Raw genomic sequence first — 23,963 nt, 5'->3', positions numbered from 1 at the left:
AGCCGGCATCAAGGCTCGCGCGCGATTCGATCTCAATGCTTTATTTTCGATTCGATCGAGGGATCGGATTGCGAAGAGAAAGAGAGCGAGAGCGAGAACCAGAAGAAGAGGCACGCGGGAAAACTAGTTTTCCACGCGCCGTCATGTCGTTTCCACACAGTTAAATACGAGATGCATTAACAGAGACTGCCTTACTCGTCTTGCGCTATTTACCTTAACGACGACGACTTTTCTCCAGCGCTTTTCGCGTCGCTCTTACTCAACCCGGGCTAGCGGTACTACCGGTCGATCGACACGGACGGGTCGCGTGCAGGTTGGGGCACCTGCTCTTGTACCGGTGGTGAATGGAAGAACTTACTTTAGAAAGACGCATCCCAGACCATCCTCTCTCTCTCTCCCCTATGGCCTCTCCGTCTCTTTCTCTCCTTCAACCCGACACGACTGACATGAGGTTAAGCCACGTCTAACTGTAAGATAATCGGCTGCTCGTTCGGATCGTTCGGTCAACTCGCGTGCGTTTACTCTCCTCTTTTTCCGCCCTCTCCCTCTTGCTTCCCGAAGCTACATTACACTCTTCGTTTATCAATGACCTCGCGAACCGTTATTCTTCGTCTGAAAATGTTATCAAGCAACAGTATTTTTTTTATTAGAACATAAAAAGGAATATTATGAATTAGTATAGAGAATTAATGATACTTTTATACTTGCGCGCGCGCTCTCTCTCTCTCTCTCTCTCTCTCTCTCTCTCTCTCTCTCTCTCTCTTATGTTGATACTGAGAAGAAAACGCTTCCGTACACTATATATTCATATGAAGGGTTTTTTTAGTGAGGAGACTATCATGGATGAAGTTGGCTCGTAAAATGTATTTCTTACGAAAACAATATTAATTAAATATGTACTAGGCGTTGAAATATAACGAGTTATTATGCAAAAGTGTAGTACCGAAGAGTATTTAAGGGACGGATTCTGCAACATATTTGCAAATTGATTACTCTCATTAACGTTTAATTAAAATCCTTAATCGTCTTATGCAAAGCGACAACGAATTGATATGCGAAAGCGCACTTTTGACGCAGATGGTTTAAGGGAAATTGGAAATTCCTAAACTGGTTTGTAAATTAATCCTCCTAATTGGCCAACCGATCGTCTTACAGCGTATTTAAACCTGGCTTATAATTGTATTAACATTTACATCTATTTATTTTTTATGTTTTGTTTCTTTTTGTCCCTCTTCATTATAATTTATTTGTTTATTAGAATCATCATCTCATTTCTATAAGTGATAATACTTAATTTATATATTTATTCCAATTAGTATGTTAATTAATTATTATTTTTTCTACCTATTCTTATTATTTCTATTTAATTAATTACTAATCCTTACATCGCGTAAGAATTATAATGATAGACTTCATTGTCCTTTTACTTATAAACTCCCTGCGAACTGTTTGATCTGTCTAGCTGATTAGCTTATCTTTCTGAAAGTCATATTATGCTTTATAGAAACAGCGTTAATTCTTATTGCTCTTATAAAAATTTGCGGATTTATGGCACATTCAGCTTTACGGATCCAATTAGATCTCACAGTATCTCTCAATAGGATTTCAGGCAAACACGTTAGATAATTGGTCCCGCGCTTTCTGATCCTTCCAGATGCAAGATGAATGGCGAATCGTGCGTACCATAGAGACGCCAGGTCGGCATAGAAATGGGCAACAACGGCAGCAACTCCCATCAATATTGCGCGTCCAACGGACCATCGCAAGAGATTGCTGGACGCGGGTGGACGCAGTCTTTCCCTCGGGAGCTGGGGAGGCATCATCCTCAGCAGTCGACAGGACACAAGGTCCTGCCGGAGCCGCCCAATCAGCGGCTACGCGCCACCAATAATGGAAGCATCATTCACAACGGGGGAACCATAAGCGGCCGCAGGCCGCCGGCCCTCACGCTTCCGCACGACCTTAATAAGGTAAGGATTTGCGGCGGCTTTTCGAGTCGCGCTGATGACGTGGCGTGCCATGTTCCTCATGTGCCGCAAAATGCAAGCCGCCACACGACTGTAGTTGTAGTTGTATACATCATTGGCGAGTGAGCAGAAATTTGTATCACCAAGCATCACAGATTCTCATGCGAGTAATAATTTTTGTTGATAACAATAATGCACATAGAAAAATGTTTGATATGTGTAATCATTAATTTTCTTGTTTTAACTAACGAAAACTTTTTTATTTTTTCATTTAAAAACTGTGTCACTGTAAAATTTGAAATGACCAAATTTTAATTAGAACAACACAATTTTTAAATAAAAAAATAAGATAACTTTTTAGTGATACATCAACAAAATAAATAGTTATAAGTACCAAAACATTCTCTCAGACAATGATAGACACGGACTGGATGGTAATAATAGATTGGATGATTGTTCATGAAGTTCAATCGTGCTGATTTTTGCTCAATATGTTGGAAATGTAACATTATATTTGATTTGTCATAATCTATTAGTCATTTTGTTTGTGATAAAGGACTAAAGAATAAATTTTTGCACGAAATATATTATCACATTTGTTTTCAATTCACTTTGAGGACGAAGTGTTTGCTTCATCAGAACGTCTCCACGAAAAGATATGCACATAGTACATAGTACTTCGATTCGAAGAGTGTGATATTCCGGAACAATAAATGCGCCTCCGCAATGGATCGGACGATCAGAAGTGTTCTGAAGAAAATGAGAAATAAAAAATCTTTATTCTTATAACAAAAAAATTTTATTGGTAGGAAATATAAAAAGAATCACAATTAAAAGCCAATTAATGATATTTAGGTGAATAATTATGAGAGTAGTTGAGCAGTCGCGAGATAGTATCCTAAATACTAGGAGTAAGATTTTAAGTTCGAATTGCAATCGGTTCCATTTATTTTTCTATAACTGCTAATAACATTTTTTGCCGTTTTTTATATTCTAAGATGAAATTGTATTACATCTGTGAATAACACATTGTTTGATTTTACCTCAACTATTTTTTATTAACTATAACTAGAAAAAGAATCTGGTTGTATTAATAAGAATTCTAGTTGAAAATGGAAAAATTTTGAATCTATTATAATTTTAATTGAGATATTAGAATTGTGAACAAAAAAATTAAATAACTTTTAAACTATAAGAAAATTGTGCTCAAATGATTGATATAATCAGAATCTTCTAGTTCGTCTATTTTCAACCAGAAATTTTTCTCACTGTACATCTAATTTATACATCTAATTTTATCTATTAAATCCCAAAAATAAAGAAGAAAAATAAAGAAGAAAAACAAATGTATTAGTAAATCTATCTATCTCTCTTCTTGCTCCACATGTTTGCTTAGATGCAAATTGTATTTAGCCAAAAATAAGAATCATGAAAAGATTAATATTTTTTACTCTGTGAATTTTTTCAGCGTGAAAGTTTGTCTTCGCGAAATTGCCGAAAAGATAATTTTTTATTCCGATTCACCTCAATTTAATCTTCTGATTTCGTGCCTAGCCAGTCCTCCTTCTGTCTCCGCAGACAGAAGGAGGACTGGCATTTCCATCGTCTAGAATTCTCATGCGAGGTAATGCGCATCCGTGAATTCGTCTTTTGGCCGAGCGCCATGTGTCGTAACCCGGTTAAGATTATTCTATAGAGCACCTTTTTACCGCGAATTCGCGAAATGTATCACACGGCCTTCATCGAACGCTTTGTGCCGACGATCGCACAGAAACGACGGTTTCTCATCCTCCCCGCTTTGTCACGGTGCCTCCATTCTCTATAACGCTTATTACGCGCATCAAAATGAAGTCATGTACGTAAATCAACAGTATTTTAAGAATAAGTATTATACTTTACCGTTCTACCTTTATGTAATATTATACTTAAGAGATAAAAATATTCTCTTAACTCATTATGCATATAATCGCTAATGAGAACTTTTATTATGAGAGGCAGACATAAATATTATATTTTATTCATTTCGCGCATTCAAAGCGATTAAAATCTAGATCGTCGTAAATATAGTTAAACAATGCAAAGTAAATCAGAAATTCAATTCAGGATTTAAGGATGTCCTATATATCAACTAAAAATATATCAGCCAACTAGTAAAAAAATTTTTGCAGTAAATTTATTTTAAATTTTAAATACGCCTTAAAATTGCATAAAACAAATTATTTGACTTTTAATGACATAAAGCGCATAATTGTCATATTTCCTCCAATTTTGTGTAAATAATTTTTAAAAATTAATAGATTTAATGAATGTTTGCACGAATTAAAGTTTATTAAAATTTTATTAGAATATACCTATATAAAAAAATTGATTTAATTCGTAATACTACGTCCTCATTATAAATCTGCAAATGAGTACTGTATAACGCAATTTTATATACGCAAGGATGTTAACAAAAAAATTAAATAACTTTTAAACCATAAGAAAATTATGCTCAAATTTGCACAGACGTTACTTAGACGTTATAACAGAACAATCTATGAAATTGTTATATTTTTGGTAATGCTTTGCATTTTGACATATATCCTTAAAATATCCTTGCATATATCCTTAAAACCCTGCCTTCTCGTCTTCCAGCAGGGAATATTTCGCAGCCGCAGCACTTCAGCATCGAACATCGGCGCGTCACGCAGCCGTAAGATCGAACACCATTGCTGCTATTACGGGAATGGATCGAGATGTTGTATGGAGAACGAGATGCAAGAGCTCAAAAGATTCGGCAGCGAGCCTGATCTGCGGTACTCGCCGATGGCGCGAGAGGCTGCACGCTGCAACGGGAAGCAACAGCAGCAGCAACATCAGCACGCGATGGAGCACCGACATTGCGGAAGCGGGCATTATCCCGAGCGAGAGTGTAGAGAACGAGAGAGCCGGTATAGGGGCAAGAAGAAATACAAGGCACCGGCGCCGCCGACGAACGGCGTCATTGACGGATCGTCTCCAGATTCTTATAGGTAAGAATATTATGAATGCCTTGCAACGAATAACCCGTTTTTGTTCTCTCAGTTATCATTATTTAATTCACAAGCTTGCAATCCCAAAGGTTTCATAACAACTCTGTAGACATTTTTTTCTCTTAAAAGACTAATAATTATTTACTAAACATATGACATCGATAAAAATTGCTAACGTTAATCTTTTTTTATCGATTACATGAAAAAAACAATTTTGCTAAAATATCTAAAAATTTAGATAGATACAAATCTGAAAATAATTGGATCATCAAAATAATTATGTAGGAAACTCAAGCATGATGAGAACAATGCATAAAATTTCGACATTCTAGAAATCATTTTGGGAGTCTTACATAATTATTTTATAGTGCAGTAAATTTATTTTCAAATAAAGTTAATAACTGAAGCTTACAATAGTGTCCAAAAAATAATAAAATAAAACAAATTAAAATGATATGAGATGTTAATATAATATTTATTTAAAATCGTAGAAATTCATTTTTAATAATTATTCATTTTTAATAATTAAATTCACACATTTCAAATTGAGTTACACAGAGCTCTTCAGTAGTCATTAAAAATTACATAAAGATTACATAATGATCAATATAAATATGCTACAATAAGAAAAAAAATAAATTAATATAATGTCTAGAAAAATATAATGGAATAACAGGAATGTTTTTCTTCATATATATAAAACAAATAAATCAAGGCAGAGAGAGCACATTTAGATCAAATGATAATAAATAAAATGATAATAAATAAAATAATAAAATAATTTTCAGATCTACGTTAAGCTAAATTTTAGCTTATTATAGATACTTCAGCAAAATCGTTCTTTCTATATATATAAATTATATTAACAGAAACAGAAAGTTTTCATCTTTTTATACATTTTGATGTCAATAAAATATCCATGTCTCGATATAGGAATGTTATTCTTAGGTGCAATGAATCCGGCCAGATTCGATCGAATGGTTGTCGCGGTGAAGAAGAGATCCAACCGCCGCCGAGGCGGTCGCGCCTCTTCAAGACGCGAGCAGAGACGAAGAGAGCGCAGGTCAATTGGTTATCTTCTTCCTCGTCGTCGCAAACTCATGTTGTCACGGAACGCTGTGAAAACGGTGGCAGCGGATTAGACAACGAGCGACGGTGGCGAGGTGAAGATGGCCGCGTTGCCAATAAAGAGAATAGACTCGTCTGGCGCGATCAGAGTAATTATCTCCATCAGGATCGTTGGTGTCGAGACGAACATAGGCGTTCGCGTATCTTTGACGGCAAGAATACGCTGCAGAGGAGTATGAGTAGTCCGGAGTTCCAAGCAGAGTTGATGCAGGTGGCTAGGAAGGTGCGCAACAAGCTCAACTGCGGCGGCAGGTCCTCCGTGGAGTCGATGAACTTGGAGCGTAATAGCGATACCGATCGGTGCACGAAAGAATCCAAGATTGAGGAAGTGAAAAGGCCGGAAAAACGATCAGCGAGAAACGAGGAGAGTTGCCTTGAGGAACGTATGATCGAAGACAGGATCGAGGAGAGGCGACTGAACGATCGTTGTAATCGATCCGAAAATAAACATAATGAGCGCATATATGACGAGCGCAAAGAGAATGCCCGCGATCCCGGAAGGACTAAGGACTACTTAGAGGAGAGGCAAGCGGAGGGTGTATCAGGCGGAAAGAGACGACTCGTCGAGAAATCGGCGATATTCGATGAACCCTCTGCAATGCACTCGAAAGAACCTCTTCGGAAAGGTCTGAAAGATCGCTTGGACGCCGTGGGGCATTCCTCCGGAGAGAGGTTCTCATCGGAAAAGCACCGAAGAGAACTTCTTGAAGACTATCAACGAGCCAAGAGTGTCGCTAAGAGCCGGAAGTATGAAAATACAACAGACTTGGGTAGAACTAGATCGGAGAGTCCGGTCAGACCTTATATCAGGATTACAGATCCTCGTGGACAGGGCTCCGGAAGGGAAAGCACGCCTGAACGAACAAGCGAGGCCAAAGAGAGAGAGAAGGAGAGAGATCCCGATCGTAGACGGCGGAAGAGCGACGTTAGGAATACTGATGGCGCGTCGGATGAGAAGAGATGGTCCTGCGAACCTGTTCCCGCAACAGCGGAGAAGAAAGATGCAAAATCCAAAGAGAAGCTCGCGAGAAAACCAGAAGTCAAGGAAGTCGTCCGCGAGAAAAATTGGCACGTGTAAGTTTGCTCTTTAAGTCTGCTCCTGGATCAATTTATCTCTCACACGCGTCACATATGTATATGCGTGCATTGAACGATTCCGGTAGTTATTTTCCTTATCTCGTGCGCGCGGATGCGTGTATATACGCAATTAGTTTTCCAGTGACGACGAACAAGCGATAACTAATTTCATTCGTAATCATTACGCAAATATGATATGTTTTTGACTATTTCTCTAGATTGCCATTGCCGGAGAAGTCCGCACCGAAGACCTTTTACTTTGGCATGGATGAAGCGTTGTCAAATGAGTCCCGAAATTGCGTGGATCAACACATGGAGCAAATCCAATCTAGGTTACAGTCCAGAGAGATCAATGGATCAATCGAATGTCATGATTACACGGACGATGTGAGTAACATGTTATTATACTATTACTATAAATGTTCTATAAATAAAATTACAAGATCGTTATTTGGTTTAAAAAACAAAAAAATTTGAAGATTTTTAATTGCAATTTTTAGGGGAAAAGTGGAACCGAAGACATTTCATTAAAATTGCGACCTACGTTACCTAAGAAACAACTGGAGATTCCGCGATTTTCACCATCAGCAGCATGGAGATTACTGTCGGCTTTGGAAGCACCTGGCCCAACCATGAGCACAGCGAGCGAGGAAATTCCGGTAAATGCGCAAAGAATTAGAATATCTTGACAATTAGTAGTAAATAGTTAACAAGAACTACGAATAAAATTGAAGAGATGTAAAATATTTAAATCGCTTCTGGATTAAACTATTAGATTATTTGATGTTAGGTGATGTTCGAGGAGCGTATCGAACGTTTGTCGAGGCCGCCTCCGCCGCTGATTGCGCTTGGTCCGCGAAGCTCGCATGATAAATCAGGCGATTCCGGAATATCCGGAGACGCTGGTGCAGTCAATGACGACTCGTTGGACGTCAGCACCAACACCAACAACAATCGATTGAAGACGCCGGCGACGAGACCGACATGGACTCCGCAGCAGGACTTAGGCGAAGAGTCTAGCAGTGACGCTGGGGTAGATTCACCGCCACCGATGCCAACCCCAGTGAAATTCCCGCCCAGGGCGCATGTATTCTCGTTATCATTGCCGCGCGACGACAATCGTATGTATTTGTATAACCCAGATTTGAAGAAGGAGGGCTCGACTTTCAATTCGCTGCAGAAACTGAAGAGATCAGTGTCGGGCGCCCTCGGACTCGGGCCGCTGGACTTAGAGAGGAAACGTACTCGCGATGTCCTCGACGACAACTGGCTGCTGTCAACAAGTGCCCCGACGTCGTTGCAGCACACTCAGATCACAGATGTGACACGATCCTCGCCATCCGGCTGGAAGCCTAGCTTTGACGACGAGGATGATGACGAAGTATTAGTGGAAGACTTAGAGGATCGCGGCGACTTTCCCGTGATCATGAAACCGCCCTCGTTCTCGTATTTAGCTTCCGGTGGTCATGTAATGTACCTGCCCGAGTCCAATGACTCTCATTATCAGACGCAAAGGAGTTTGAGCTACAGGAGCAATGTGGCAGCGGAAAGCGAGAAGAATTCTGGTAACAGCTCCGGATCAAAGTATCGCAAAAACGGCGTGGATGAATTCAGGAAATCGAGCAAGGATGTAGAGAAAACGAACAAGCATCCCAAAGAATCATTCATGCTAAAAGAAAAGCCTTTTGCGAACGAAAAAGTGAATAGATTTTCCAAATCGTGTGAGAACATTTCCGAGATGAAACAACGAAGTACTTCGCCCATTGGTGGTCAGCAGAATTTGCAGGATGATAAGGAGATTGCTCCAGAAATCAAGACACCATTAAAGAGTAACTCGAAAGGCCGTAGATTCACATTCCAAAGTACTGTGCGGCAGATTGAGAGGCGCAGATTGGCGGAGAAGTTATCGCGAGAGGCGGAAGCCAAGGAAAGACAGAGGAAAGGCGAGCTGGAGGCGATGCGTAAGGTAGAGGAGGAGTTTCAACGAAAACGAGCGAGAGAAAAGGCAAATATCAGGCAACAACTTCGCTTATACAGCATGGATGAAAATTTGAGGTAAGCTTTTAAATTTATACTTGAAATTAGAACTTTCAGATACATTGAATTTTTCGATCAAGTTTCGTGTTTAGCTATAGATAAAATGTTTAAGATATTATCTAAGCTTATTAAATATGAAAAAGAAGTAGGTTTTTTATGAGAATTTAATGTCATTTAAAGAGCTTTTTAAGATGCAGACAGACGTTGTTTAATTATTAGAATTATTTTGCGGAATATTTATTATTAACAATCTATTTCAATTACAATAGTTTACCTACTGTCTGGGACAGTTCTCAATTATCTCGTGCGGACCCGGACGGCGCGCCATCGTCATCCGCGTCGTCACCCACGTCAGTTCCACCGGCAAAATTGACGACTATACGAAAGAGCAGCGTCAGCAGCGATGAGTATTTGCGTAAAAGAGCGTCCAGCGTGGATTCGAGACAGCAACAGCAGCAACAGCAACCGAGGGAGTACAAAGATTATCGGCCAAAGTATTACGATTGGGCGCCCACCGACTCGTCGTCGCATCTGGAATATAAGCAGACCACGGTACATCCTAAAGTGGTATGCGACATTCCCAAGAGTTCGCCCGTCTTTGTAGACGCGCACGCAAACGTTTCTAAAACGGCGAATGTCAGTTCCACACCTAGATCCGACAATTACAGGTAAATATAATAGCGAAAGTATAATTTAAATTATACTGAGAATAGAATATATAGAATTCTTTATAAATTCAAAAATTAAAAATTGAATTTCTATAATTCTATATTTTTTTATGATATACATTTATATTTGAGATGTGCACAATAATTTTTTGCAACGATCTAAAATATTTTTATTTAAACTGAGTTAATAAAAAAGTAGGGAAACATGTTATTTAAAATTGGTTTTAAGAAAACTCAAATAATTCGATAAAATGTTTTATTCTTTATATTTATTATTCAAAATGTTCGATAGAGAGAAGAAGAAAGTGAGAAGTGAACGCGATGTTTTCATACGTAGGCTACGCAAAAGGATTAAGGAGGGTAAAGGTCTCCTCCACCATGCAATACATATACAAAGTGTCTGTCATTCCGAAGAGTCTTTGAATTCACTTTCACTCATGTGCTCGCGGCCATGTTAGGCTCGCATACAACAGCTCGCGATTGCGAGACGACTAACCGCTAATGGTGAATAATCTTCTAACGCATTATCCAACAGGAAAGATTTTGCTCATGGGGCTGTGGCAGCGAGATCTTCCTTAGCGAGCAGCGACAGTGAGCTATCGCAACCGAATACGAGACCGCATTCCAGGCAAGCCGTCAGCAAGAGCAAACCTATACGGTCTAGGTACGTTCGATACAATCTGGTCCCCTCGACTTCTGCTTGAGATAACGATTTTCCCGCCCCTGAGAATGTTTCCCGAAATAATAGCGATGTCGACGCGAAATGCCTGTCAACAGGAGGTTTTTCTAGCTTTGAATGACGTCTATAATTTTTTATACATCCCGTATGCTGAAGTGAGCGCGAACAATATATAATTCTTTTTCAAACCAAAAAAGGTAAAATATAACAGATAATAATTTTCTTTATAATTATTTCCAGAATTGTTCTATTTTAAAGTAAAAAATTAAAATGATTTTATTCATTTTATAAATTTACAATTAAAGACTTAATTTTTTGTTGTTTTTTTTATAAATCTAGCAATGTATTTATAATTTTTTGAAGTTATTCTTAAATATTTTTTATAAATTCTTACAATATTTTTTTGTGCTCGTTCCAGTATGGATAAAACTTATAGCTCAATTATCCCGATAATATAGTCAATATTCGATGTGGCAGCTTGGCTTGCACTTCCGTTGCAAGTTAATGAATATATGAGTATTAATGTTTGCTAAACATACAGTATTAATGAAATCTACTAATCGCACCCGTAGGTAAGAACTCGCGCATATCGTGCGACTATTAATTTTTGGCTTTCTGATTTTTTATCGTGCGCAGGTTTTAAGGTGGGCGTAAAGTAAGTAGTCTTAACACCTCTAGTCATCTAACAACGCTTCATTAAACCAAGCCAAGCAAATATGATCGCGCTTCTAACTACGTATTGGGCGAGGATGGCACATAGGTGGCAAGCATCATGTGAGAATGGGTAAACGCATCACAATTGTCGAACGCGTTACGTACATTTGAAAAAAAGATCGTCGCTCCGCTATATTGCGTCTTGGTTTATCTTCCGACGCGTTGAACGCCAGCCAACGTTCTCCGAGTCTTGCGTCTGTATAAAGACTATGCTAATATTTTACTAGATTCTCAACTCGCCTAGAATAGATGTTTGCCTTGGCGTTCAGCGCGTTGACAAATACAGCAGAGACGTCTCACATGTGCTCGATCGTAAAATATTGACTTCTACGAACGGAAAGTGGTTTTCCTTTGAAAAGGAGGGCTCCAAAAATTCTATAAAAATTTTATAAATATATAACGACTTTTATATCAATGATTATAAATTTATTAAATTATAAATTTGTAGTTATACAGAAATATATTATAAATTTATGTAAAAAAATCTTTGAAATTTTTTAAAACAGATATATTATTTAAATGGCTTATACAATAACATTACTTTTATATACAAATTACTATCATTTATATTGAATTCATATTACATGCTATTGTAATGAGAAATTCGTTACGAGTCGTGACGTTCTCTGCTGATATCAAAGTAGGAAAAACGGCGAAGGGATGTCGAAATAGAGCGTAAAAAAAGTAAGAAACGATTAATCAGGTCGACTAGCCCAACACGCAGTGAGGAAGCCATCAGCACGGAGGACGAGACCCCGGTGGAGCCAATCAAACAAGAACGAAGCCTTATGAATGGCTTCATATTGAACGGTGTGCAGCCTTTTGTGAGGGAGAAGAGCTACCGACCCATTTCTTTCAATCCCCAACCGCCTCCGCCTATTCCAAGTTAGAAGCCATACTGCGGATTTTAAAGAATACTGTAGATCTTAACAAAACTGTGTAAAGAGAATTCGACATATGTTATTCATATATTTTCTGGCGTACGCGAAATGTCGAATCTAAAAAATTTAATTTGGATTTGGATTCTTCTTCTACATTATATCTGATCTATATTATATCTGAATCAAAAAGATCATTTAGAAGATCATTTAGAGAAGAGCAACAATTTCGCGTACGTCATTCCGTTAAATATTAAGCTGAAGAATTTTTATGAAATTTTAAACGAAGATTTTATACCGTTTTACAAAGAAGTAGTTTTTTTATATGATTTATAGAGAATGTTTTTCGAGAATTTTCCCTATTTTCTACAAGCGTACATAGCGCAAACGCGATGATCATTCTTCGCGCAGCATTCTGTGTACGTGAAACTAATGTCAAGTAATATCTTTATATGATGTGTAACAAGTAACACGATCTAACTCCTAACCAAATGTGTTCCGTACGACTCTCAGTACGTTCATCTACTATTTATATTTTTGTCGTAAGTATATTAACAAAACAGAAATGGAATCAAAGATTATAAGCTTATTCATGCGCGACGTATCGTTTTATAAGCAATTATAAAAACACGTCGCGGGGAAAAATACCAATAATACCGGGTGTATACATTTACTCAACAGGTTTAGGGCAGTATCTTGTAATTATGTACAGGTAACAACCGCAGGCAACTGCAAATATTTGCTCATGTAATGTAATCAAACAAAAGATAATGTTGTTATTAACGGAATGAATTTCTTCTTTTATCCTTACCCCGTTCAATCTACTTCTTCAACAGATTGAAGTTATGTGTGTGAATCAGCTAAGTTAAATGAAGTTTTACAAACGAAACAATTTTCACATTAATATATAAAGAAAAAAATTCAATTCTTGTCTGATTAAGAGAATTTATAATTCTTAATTTCTGTATAGTTTTTGACGTTTGTTTGAATTTCATTTTTTTTCGCGGTCTTTGATCTCGCATTTAAAATCATCTTGAAGTTAGACAAATAAGACACGACAAGCGTGGATTTCAGATCGATTGACAATCATTTATTTTACTGTGTCTACTTGTTCACACATCTTGAAAAACTGAAGAGAAGATAAGAAATGAGTTCGTCAAGTTTTCCGAGAAACATTGCTCCATCGACTTCCTCTTTAGCTAATATGTAAATTCTTATTACATTCATTTCTTGATAAAATTACATTGTTTTATGTAAATACTTAAATAACCAAATTTTTCGAAATTAAATTTTGCGTTTGTTACAAATTTTCTTGGCAAAATGCCAACAAGAAAACAAAATTTGTTATAACAGAATACAATCGATTGAATACGGAATGAATCTATCAATAGATATGATGGCAGATCGATTGCAGGAGCCGAATAAATCTGTCATTTCGTAATCATTTAAATGAAATGACAGATTCTATTATATAATGGCTGACTATGTTGATGAATAATCGAGCAAAGCGGGTCTCAAGAACTTAGAACATTATTTTAATCTTTTCTTATTTTTTATTTTCAAATGTTTTGTGGTGTTAATTTTTTTATTAATTCAATGAACTTTGCCAAATATTTCACTATAATATTTCCTATATTGAAATTTGCATTTTATTTTAATCTAAGAAATAATAGAACTCTACCGAGGCTTGAACTGTCCAATTATGTACCTAATGCTTTTTGCCCGATTAAGAGTTAATAAAGACATAGTCTGTGCCAATCTGCTGTAATATTCCTCTGGAAAGTTATGTTGCAAAAAATTTTTCTTCCTGAATTGCTTTTCAATAATTGATTATATTCAATGATAAATAATATCGTTACTGTATTTCATTAATGTATATTTCACTACAGACAAGTACACTTTGAGTCAATATTGAATGAAAGTAGCAGCGATGAAGAAGAACTCAACATAAATATTCCAGCATCGCAATCAGGCGTAGCGGCACAAAAGCAGCAGAACATTAACGGTTCTACCGTGCAAAACGACAATTTTACGGATAGGGATGAGGCTCGTATCAAATTAATTTTGGAATTTTTTAAAAAGATCGCAATTCTTTTTTCTCCAAGTACTAATATTCCTTGGCTTTCTTTGTACAAAAAATACAACTCATAATCATGCCGGAAGTAAACAAATTCTCGTTAATACGAATTGCATTATTAGCGCATTTAATTGTTATTAATTAAGATTTTAGAGATCCAGCTCGCATTCATATTTTGTGAATCTTATATAAATACAAGTTACATCTTCGCAGATCATTTTGTCGATGATCTGGTCAAACAATCAATTGGGCGCGGCGTATTACAACATCCTCACGTCCGAATTATTCGTGATGGATGATACTTATGACGACGGTGTTCACTTTAACATCGCGAAAACCTTGTACAAGCAATGTCAGCCGCGCTACGTCATCACGATCTCCGGCACGTCCGACGAGTTCCTCACGGCAATCGAGGCCCTGGTAATGTCGGAAATGTCGAGCGATCGGAACAGGTCGGGATTGAGCTCGGAGCCGCAGGTCTCACTGAGGGTGATGCGGAAGAGGGAACACGGCTTCGACAGATGTTATCACAGAGTACGATGTCTCAAGCTCCGGTCCGAGCCGGCGAACGCCAACAACGTCGAGAGGCTTATCTTCCTGCAGGGCCTGTTGAACTTCAAATCGATCGTCATGATCCACGCGCTGGGTCTTCTCTTGATCTACATCGACCAGCATTGGAGTAATATCGCATTAGATCCTTCCGGCAGGCCTGGCTTTGTGTCTCTGTCTAGCGTGACGTTGTGAGTTTCTCTAGGATTGAATACTTTAGGCACGATACACTGGTAGTTGTGGAGTTTAGTTTGCTAATAATTCCTTGGAGAATGTTGTCTTACGAGAGAAAGACTCGAGTCTTCATTAGACATTAATTTTTCAATGTTTTTATTAATTCTTTATTACTCGCGTGGAGTGTATAGATATCCTCACTTTACAAATTTGATAACTGTATACTATTATATACATTATTATATTTAACACAAATTATTTCTATACATATAATAATTTTAAATTATTATTATTATTTTATTTTTATAATAATTGAAATTGTTTTTATAATAAAATTTTTTTTTGTAATTTTATCTTTATCTAAAAAATATATAAAATATTATCAATCTTTATAAGATAGAGATCTATATAGAGAATGTTATTAATTTTTAATGTAATTGTAAATCATCAAAGACAACAATAAAAATTGAGATATAATATTGGAATGTCAGAAATGTTGAAATGACAGCAAATAATTTCTTAACTTGCTATCTAGTGAGTAATGTAAGATTAATCGTGATCATACTCTTCTCCGAATTTATTGTCACAGTTTACAATATTTATAGGCCGTTCCGAAAGACTTTCTAGCTTTATAATAGATGGATGCTTCTAACAAATTGCGTTTTATTCACGCATAGTTGTTTCTTTGTTACACACGGGATTTCGTAGACGTGACATCGTCATGATAGATGATGACACTTACGAGGCGCTGAATATCGTGCATGCCAGACATCACCCGAGTCTTTTCAAGTGTGGCGATGCAGCAGCGAAGAAGCAAAGTGGCAGCTTATTCATCCTTCTGAATCGTTGCCAATCGCGACCTGGAGCGCAATTTTTATGGCATGTTATCCTCTCGTCTTTTATATAACTTGTGACGTTATTGTATTTTACTCAGAGACTCTTTTATAGGAAAACGTTGCGACATCCCACTCGAAATATCGAGATTCTTAACGAAAGATTCGAAGTCATCGAATTCTGTTTGAATCCGGATAACCACAGTATCGTGGAAAATCTAACGTCGTGTTTAAAACATGTTTACCGCTTGACTAACGTCATTCTGGATCGATATTTAGCGCAGCAAGCTAAAGTTTCTGATTGGCGACGATTGCATAAGGTATATTACGTTTTCCAGTTTTAATCAGGCAGCTCAATAATTTACTTGCCTACCTATTACGCTCACATGTTCTACATTCTATTTTGTATTTTATGTCGCAGACGGTTTCTTCTATAATTTACATCGCCGATATATGCGAGAAACACTGTAAGAAAGTAAGGCTGTTCCACAAAATCGTCAGCAATATCACGAATGAAGTACGTTATATCAAGTATTTCATTGAGTACATAGTGGATTTTGGTGTAAAAAGATCCGAGCATGATTTTATCGTACGTGCAAATGTGGATTCGCATTTAGACAATCGTAAGCTGATCTTGAACTTTTTACTGAACTCTGCTATTTTGTTCAAATTTATCAGATGATCACATAATTTAATTATTATATGATCTAAAAAATAAAAAATAAATTTTTACAGAAAACAAAATCTTACATTAACAAATTAATTTTCTTTTTCCATCAATACAGATTGACTTTAATTTCAACTTACTATTTATCCTAATTTATCTTAATTTTAAGAATTAGATTAAGTTAAATTGAGATAAGTTAATCTACCTTAAAAAAGTAGGTATAAGTCATAAAAAATATCGAAAAAAATTTTTTAATAAAATTAATAAGAAAATACTCTACTTTTTAAGCCGAAAAATAAACCCAAACAAAATAACAGAGTTACCCATACAGCACAGATTATTCTAGCAATATTGTAATAATATTGCTGTAAACTTCTGTGCTACACGAATAATAATATAACTTTCGAAAATTACATTATCATTGCATAGTGAATATTATTGCCGATTGTTTTCATTGCGTATTACATTATTCTGATTATTGCCATCGAATACAGTACACCACGTAAGAAGCACTTTGCCCGAGACTCTGACACAGATGGTAGAGAAAGACATGAGAGAGTATCTTCCGGCCTCGGTAATAACCTGCAAAATGGTGTACATACCGAATATCGGATATCTCTTAGCGGTAACTGGATGGAGCCCTTCACCGGCCGACAATGTGGACATGGAAAACCTAGAGTTCAAATTCATCAGCAACAACATACGTTATTATAAGAGTCCCACCGCCAAAGGTTCCATTATTTTCTAATTTTCTTATTTTTACAACTTTAAACTATATGCATCACAATGTGCATTTAAATACATAATTTTTTTTGCGTCCGTTTGAAATTGAAATTGGTTTTTTAGAATTGGATGAAACTATAGGAGATATACTACTAAGAATAAATAAGCGGGAAAGTTACATTATGTTGAAGCTTGTAAAGTACATAAATAAGCACGCTGCGTCGATCTTCAACGCGATTCAATTGTGCGCCGAATTAGACACGTGAGTTAATTAGATACATTATGAATTCTATAAAGAAAATGTGCGAACTGACGTCGGTGATAATAAAAAATAAAAAGAATAATTAATTAGATAATTAATTAAATAAAAGAAAAGATAAAACAATTATAATTAATAGAATTAAACAGTTATAAGTGAAAATCAGACAGATATATAGAATAAATCAAATAAGAGAAAGAATCCTATTTTCTCAGTCAAATGATTATTGATAAATATTTCCACGTATCTTGGTAGTCGAATTGGTAAGTGCATTTTATAAAGTCAAGAGTTCCAGATTCCCTGACTGAGATAATATTTTTTGCAATAAGTCCCTTTGCAGTGTTTTGCATATTAGTATTCGATAATCAATGTAATCTGTAATGTTAGTTCTATTTTTCGTTTATGATTGCGTTTCAAGTCCAATCACAAACTAAACCGGCGCACAGTTTATAGAACTGAAAAATGTATTTGCAAATCTATAATATCTATAAATAAATATTATTAAGAAACTATTTTCGTTTTGACCAAGAATAAGATTTTTCCTGTTATAAAAAGAATTAATATTAAAACAAAAAAAAGTTCTGAACTCTTTAGAAGAATTTTTCATTTTCTAATGTGAGAATGAAAATAAAGAACTCTGATTGGTCAATTATGCAAAAGTTTGTGCTTCGACCTATATATTCTTTTATAAAACTTCTCGCGTTGTGCCGATCGTTACAGATTGTTGGCATTTTACGTGGTTGCGCGAGAATACAATTACGTGAAACCGAACATGGTGAACCGACAGATCATAGCGATAGAGCAAGGCCGACATCCCTTGCAGGAGTTTCTAACAACGTTTGTTCCGAATGACACTTATTCTGGAGACGAGAAGAGCCTCGTGAAAATCTTAACCGGCCCGAATGCCTCTGGCAAGAGCACTTATCTCAAACAAGTCGCGCTGATCGTGTTCATGGCTCACATTGGCTGCTTTGTGCCGGCAAAATCAGCCACTATAGGAATAGTGACTCATATCCTGACTCAGATGACGTCTGTAGACAGCATTGCTCTAAATACGAGCATGTTTCTGCAAGATATGCGGCAGGTAAACTAAACAGATAAACATGTGTACATACAAAAACCAGTTTTAATTGGAATGAATATGTAAGGCGTTATCTACTAGCAATATATTACCATAATTATATACATGCGTTTTTTATTTTTACTTATACGATAAGATGGTCCGACGCAGAACGAAATGTTTATCATCTCTTTTATTTTATGTTCTTAGTAACACTTCATTTAGGCTCCACTTAATGATACAAATGCTTTGAAGCATTCTTGATTGGTCTTTAGTAAAATTCTTTCTTCTGATTGATCAATCAAATGCTTCAAAGCACTGGTCCGCTCTTTAAGAATGATATTCCTTTTTATACCTACTCTACTTTAGTATGACTCTTAATGTTTATTATTCAACTAATATTAAAATCTAACTTGCTTTGTAGTCCTTTATTAATTTTATTGTTTGAATTTTAATTTATTAAGCCTTTTTTTATTTCTATATTAATTTAATTTTTATAAATATAATCTCTTCAAGAGACACAAAGCTTCTCAAAGTGATAGAAATTAGAGTCGATGATTATTTATCCGAATATTCTCAATCAGCGAAATATTATAATTTAGAGTTGATTTCGTCTGCATTTATAAATTGAGCCTCACAAAAAACATCTTGTGCGATATACATTAATTAATTGCTAAATTAATGAATCTTTTCGGAGACTTAATTGTTCTCATTTTTTAGATTAATTCCGCTCTTTATGCATCTACACCAAACTCCATCGTCATTTTAGACGAATTTGGAAATGGAACATCCGAAGTGAGTGGCTTGTCACTGCTCGCGGCTGTATTGAACAATTTCGTCGAGCGAGCGGCCGACTGTCCGCACATTTTCGTGGCCACGCACATGCATCGGGTGATGAACATGTTACCGCAAAGCCCAATAATCGAACAACAAGTAAGATATAAGAATGGATAATTTTCAGTGATACTCACACGCGACGCTGATTTCCTTAAATTGCCATTATTCTTTAATTTTTTATCTATTTCATGATTGACTATATACTTATAGACTTTTGAATTTGTTACAAACGAGGACGGCTCTGTGGCGTACCTTTATAGTTTAACTCATGGACACGTAGCACGCAGCTTCGCACATGCTGCTGCACGAAGCGCGGGTTTGAACGAAAAGATAATTAAACGAGCATTAGAGGTGACTATATATACATTGGAAAAAGAGTCTGCTTGCATAAATTGGAATTCTGGATGAAAATGGAAATCAAATTTTTTCTAATTGAATTTATTATAATTCTAGTTGAGATAACCAGAATTCTGATTGATATCAGAATCTTCGATTATAGTTTATCCATTTTCAATCAGAAACTTTTCTCAATGTAATTTTGTCTCACGTACATTAAAAACTTCTGTTTGTAAAAATTATGTCAATAAATTTGAAATAAAACAATTATTAGTCTAATTGTACTGTAAGAATTCTAAAAATAAGAAAATTTTTGTAGGTATATGAAAAATTTAAGATCGGAGAGTTACCTTCACGTCTACCGGAAGCTAATGGCCAAGATGTGTGAGGATATTATAATCTTGATCAAATTGGTCACATTTATACAATACAAAGATCAAATTCGACACGATTAAAAATAATTTTGTGATTTATGTTATTGCAGGGCGGTGGACATCATCGAACGATTACTAAAATCAGACAATTTCAATTTGGAAGAGTTGAAAACGTTAGTTCGTCAAGTCACAGAATCGCCAGCTGTAAAGATAAACCACACGAAAAATTAAAATCGGAAAAAAGGGAAAATATTTCATAAAATTTGTCAAATCGAGATTATATTGTGTATTCACAGAATCACAATAAGTTGCTGAAAATATGAAATATTGAAATAGAAAAATAAACAAAATGTTCCTTAATAAGTATTTTAATGTATTATATTAATAATTAATTAACAAAATATTCATATTATATTCATATGATTTAATATAGTAAAACATTAATTATCAATATTTTAATTGTTAAAAGTATCTATCTAATTAAAGCGACTTTAGTGTAACTCTGGTTAACTTAATCAGCGATTAATTTAATCAGCAGAATTAAAGTACAAATTTCAAATATAATATACAATATTTTGTAATCTATAAACATTTTCTTCATTTTAAATAACAAAAAATAATTAATAATTCTATTCTTATTAATAGATAATACATGACTTGATAAGTTAATTATCGATTAAAATAACGGATTTAGTCGAAATTTCTTTTTAATTTTACTTTGATGAAAGTTCTTCTTAGAATTCTTCGTATAATTTTTCAATATATTTATATATTACATTATAAATTTCAGAATTTTTCCATAATTTTATAACTTTTTAGAAAATTTCTTAAATTTTTTTATATAACTCAAAACATTTTTTAGAAATGCTGAGAAAGATTTCATTTTTTTTACAATTCTGTATAGTAGTAATTATGTATTTATGTAATTATGTGTATATAAGTAATTATATTTGCGTATAGCAGATATGTGTTTTTCTATATACTTTTTTATATAATTTTTGAAATAAATATTTCATTATCTACAAAGGAAATTGATAAAAGTTTGAAGAGTTCAAATATTTTTCATAATATTAAAAATATGAAAAAAAAATTATTAAAAATATTTCGACATAGTATGAGAATTTTTGTTCACCAGAGGATTATTAAGTATTTTTAATTCGACCAATGTATTCTGCACAAAACGAAAAGTATATAAACATTAGCGAATTGAATTACAATATTGAATATCACGAGCTAAATAAAGCATAAAATATATAAGGTCCAAAAATATTTAAATTTCGTTTCTCAATAATAAAAAAAAATAATATAATAGTATTTTTCACACTGCAGAGAAAAAACTATAACAATATTCGGACTGAATGTAATTAAATGCAAATCAATTCATACGTTTTCAGTGTTATAATAAATAATTTAATTTATTAATTATATATTCCTTGTGTCACAATATCTCATAACTTTAAAAAGATTCGAAAATATGCAAATCGATTTGCAACCACAGACTTCTACAGGATAAATCTGTGTTTGCAATCAATTCCTCCATTAATGTTTATCCTTCATTTATAGTTTTAGATTTTAAACAAGAAAAAAATCCGCAATCGGTACAGAGAGCAAAGTACAATTTTATCGGATGCAGATTGTATAGCATTTTTCCCGTTTGCGCAACAGATGTCGCGACCGGTTATTTCCGCGCTGATCGGTCCGGCGACCTCGCGCCGGTAGATGTCACGGCGATCGGCGCGCGCCGGCCGGGAGTTGGCGCTCGTAGTCTTTCCGTTGTCAATAACGGACACTGGCGGTGTATCCCGGCACGAAAGCGAACCGAACGGCCGTCCCAACGGACGCGCGAGATACCTAAAAACGTCCGGAGTCGCGGGTGCAACTCGGCTGGTACGCGACGCGCGGATCGTGAACGTGTCGGTGTGCGTATGCGGATACGCGCGCTCGTGTGTTCGCTCGCGCTGCTGGCTTCGTCGACGACGACGACGGCGAGAACGAGGACAACGGCGACGCGGGGCGCGAAATATTCGCGGCCTGGAGACGAGCAAGAACCGCTCGGCGGTCAGATACGCACGGGTGTGCCTTGAAGCCGAGAGAAGAGAACCGTGCACGGTTCCCGGGAGCGAGAATTCCCGACGAGAGACGGCGAAAAAGGAGACAAAGGAACGAGGAGACTGCGTCGTCGTCGTGGACTTGGAAAGAAGAAGGAAGGGGATCGGGATCCGGCAGGCCTGACCGGTCGCCGCGCGAGTTTGAATGCGAACGCTTCCGTAACTGTCAACCGTCGTGGTCGCGCGAGTCGATCACCATCTCTCGCTCTCTCTTTCATCTCTCTTTCTCTTTCTTTCTCTTTCTCTCGCGATTTCTCTATATTTCTTCTCTCACATACGCGTTTCGAGCTGATTAATCCGACCGCGTGCAGGGCCCCGTTTAAGCCGTGATAATTTAACGAAGCCGGGTCGCGTTTTATGGTGCCGAACGAGGTGCGAGGGACCGATTAAATGACCATGGATCACGGTACGTGCAAGATCGACGTCGGCTGCAGCATAAACATCCAGAGGACCGACGGTGAGAATAATAGAATAGACCAGTCAGATTATTATTGTACCCGCGAGCGCGCAAGTCGTTCCTCGCCAAACCGTTTTGCTGTGTTCTCGCTCCCTCTTCTCCTTCGCTTCTTCTCGCGCTGATTTCTTTCTTATTCCTCCGCGAATTTCCGTCTTCCCACTCGCCTTTCCTCGGCCTCTCTCCTTCTTATCCTCTCCCTCCAGCAGTGCTTCTTTCGTTCTCATCGGTGTCATCTACTTCTCGTATAATGCTTCCTCCGAGTTCTCTGTTTCTTGTATCTACCAATGTAGTTTAATTTTAATTTTGGTAAACTAACTTTTCATCTTTTTCTAGTTCTAAGAATTACAAAAAGATGAGAAGTAAGTTGAACCGAGATTAATCTATATTGGTAGAAACGAGCATCTCCAGTGCTTTCATTCTTCTTGCAAAGGATCATCTCTCATGTCCATTTCTATTCAGGTTACCATAGACCTGTTCTTTTTCTATAGCTCAGGAACTTCTTGCACTCTTCTTCATCTGTTTCTTTCTCTCCAATGTGAAGGGAAAAAGAAGAAAGATGAATCGCGCAAGAAGTTCAGTTCTGGAGTATAGAAAAAGAGCAGGTTACAAAATCTCATGTCACAAAAAAAGAGTGTATATGTATATTTTTTAATTAAAGACTAAATATAGATCATTTAACTTTTAATATTATATACTTATTACACAAAAAATATGCAAGTATATAAATATAAACAAATATACAAACATATTATATCTGAATCGCAAGAAAAGAATATATATGTATACTTTTTAACCTTTAAATAGATAGATGACTACAGCACTTTATGAATCGTTATCTTAAAAACCTTGTTCTGGGAAAGGAAAATGAAAAGAATTCACAGAAGTTTTAAAGTTCATTATTTTTACATTTCTCTGTCTCATCAAGAATATAAATAATGTAAAGAATGTAAATATAATACATTTAACTTTATAATATAATACTATTAAAAAGTATAATTGTATAAAAAGTATATTATATAAAAATAAAATTTGTTCACTTCCTCACTTAAAGGTTAAATAAAGATGATATTCTGAGATGAGAAGGAGTCTTACTTTTTTATGCGTTAATTGGAGGTTTAATAAAATAAAATTTCTAGAAAACAAATTTTACTAGCAATTCTTATTAATGTAATTTTAATGTAAATATACAATTGCAATAACTAATAACCAGAAGAGTTTTACATTTAAAAAAAAAGTATACGTATTATTCTTAAAACAGTATGGCTGATAATTCTAATTTCTACAAAGATAGATTAACATTAATCTTGGTTTAACTTAATTTTGATATTTTCCTAGTTTTGCACTAAGGAA

General features: G+C 35.9%; 2 protein-coding genes across 2 annotated transcripts; both read left to right on the top strand.

The window, feature by feature from the left end:
- The first annotated feature begins 1,709 nt into the window (after positions 1 to 1,709).
- LOC105620335 lies at positions 1,710 to 12,171 on the top strand. The gene is made up of 10 exons (XM_012201836.1): positions 1,710 to 1,970; positions 4,602 to 4,978; positions 5,927 to 7,180; positions 7,402 to 7,570; positions 7,684 to 7,842; positions 7,974 to 9,238; positions 9,367 to 9,369; positions 9,490 to 9,888; positions 10,424 to 10,552; positions 11,985 to 12,171. Exons 1-10 carry the CDS (start codon positions 1,710 to 1,712, stop codon positions 12,169 to 12,171), a joined length of 4,203 nt encoding a protein of 1,400 aa, XP_012057226.1.
- A 1,384-nt stretch (positions 12,172 to 13,555) lies between these two features.
- Positions 13,556 to 20,279, top strand: LOC105620390 (mutS protein homolog 5-like). Its single transcript, XM_012201888.1, has 13 exons — positions 13,556 to 13,596; positions 14,049 to 14,205; positions 14,450 to 14,976; positions 15,668 to 15,838; positions 15,908 to 16,112; positions 16,214 to 16,415; positions 16,954 to 17,190; positions 17,306 to 17,444; positions 18,162 to 18,525; positions 19,222 to 19,434; positions 19,549 to 19,689; positions 19,994 to 20,058; positions 20,159 to 20,279. Exons 1-13 carry the CDS (start codon positions 13,556 to 13,558, stop codon positions 20,277 to 20,279), a joined length of 2,583 nt encoding a protein of 860 aa, XP_012057278.1.
- The last annotated feature ends 3,684 nt before the right edge of the window (positions 20,280 to 23,963 follow it).

The sequence above is a fragment of the Atta cephalotes genome, assembly GCF_000143395.1.
Source record: "Atta cephalotes unplaced genomic scaffold scaffold00025, whole genome shotgun sequence".
Lineage (NCBI taxonomy): Eukaryota > Metazoa > Arthropoda > Insecta > Hymenoptera > Formicidae > Atta > Atta cephalotes.
This window is presented reverse-complemented; position numbering and strand designations above follow the sequence as displayed.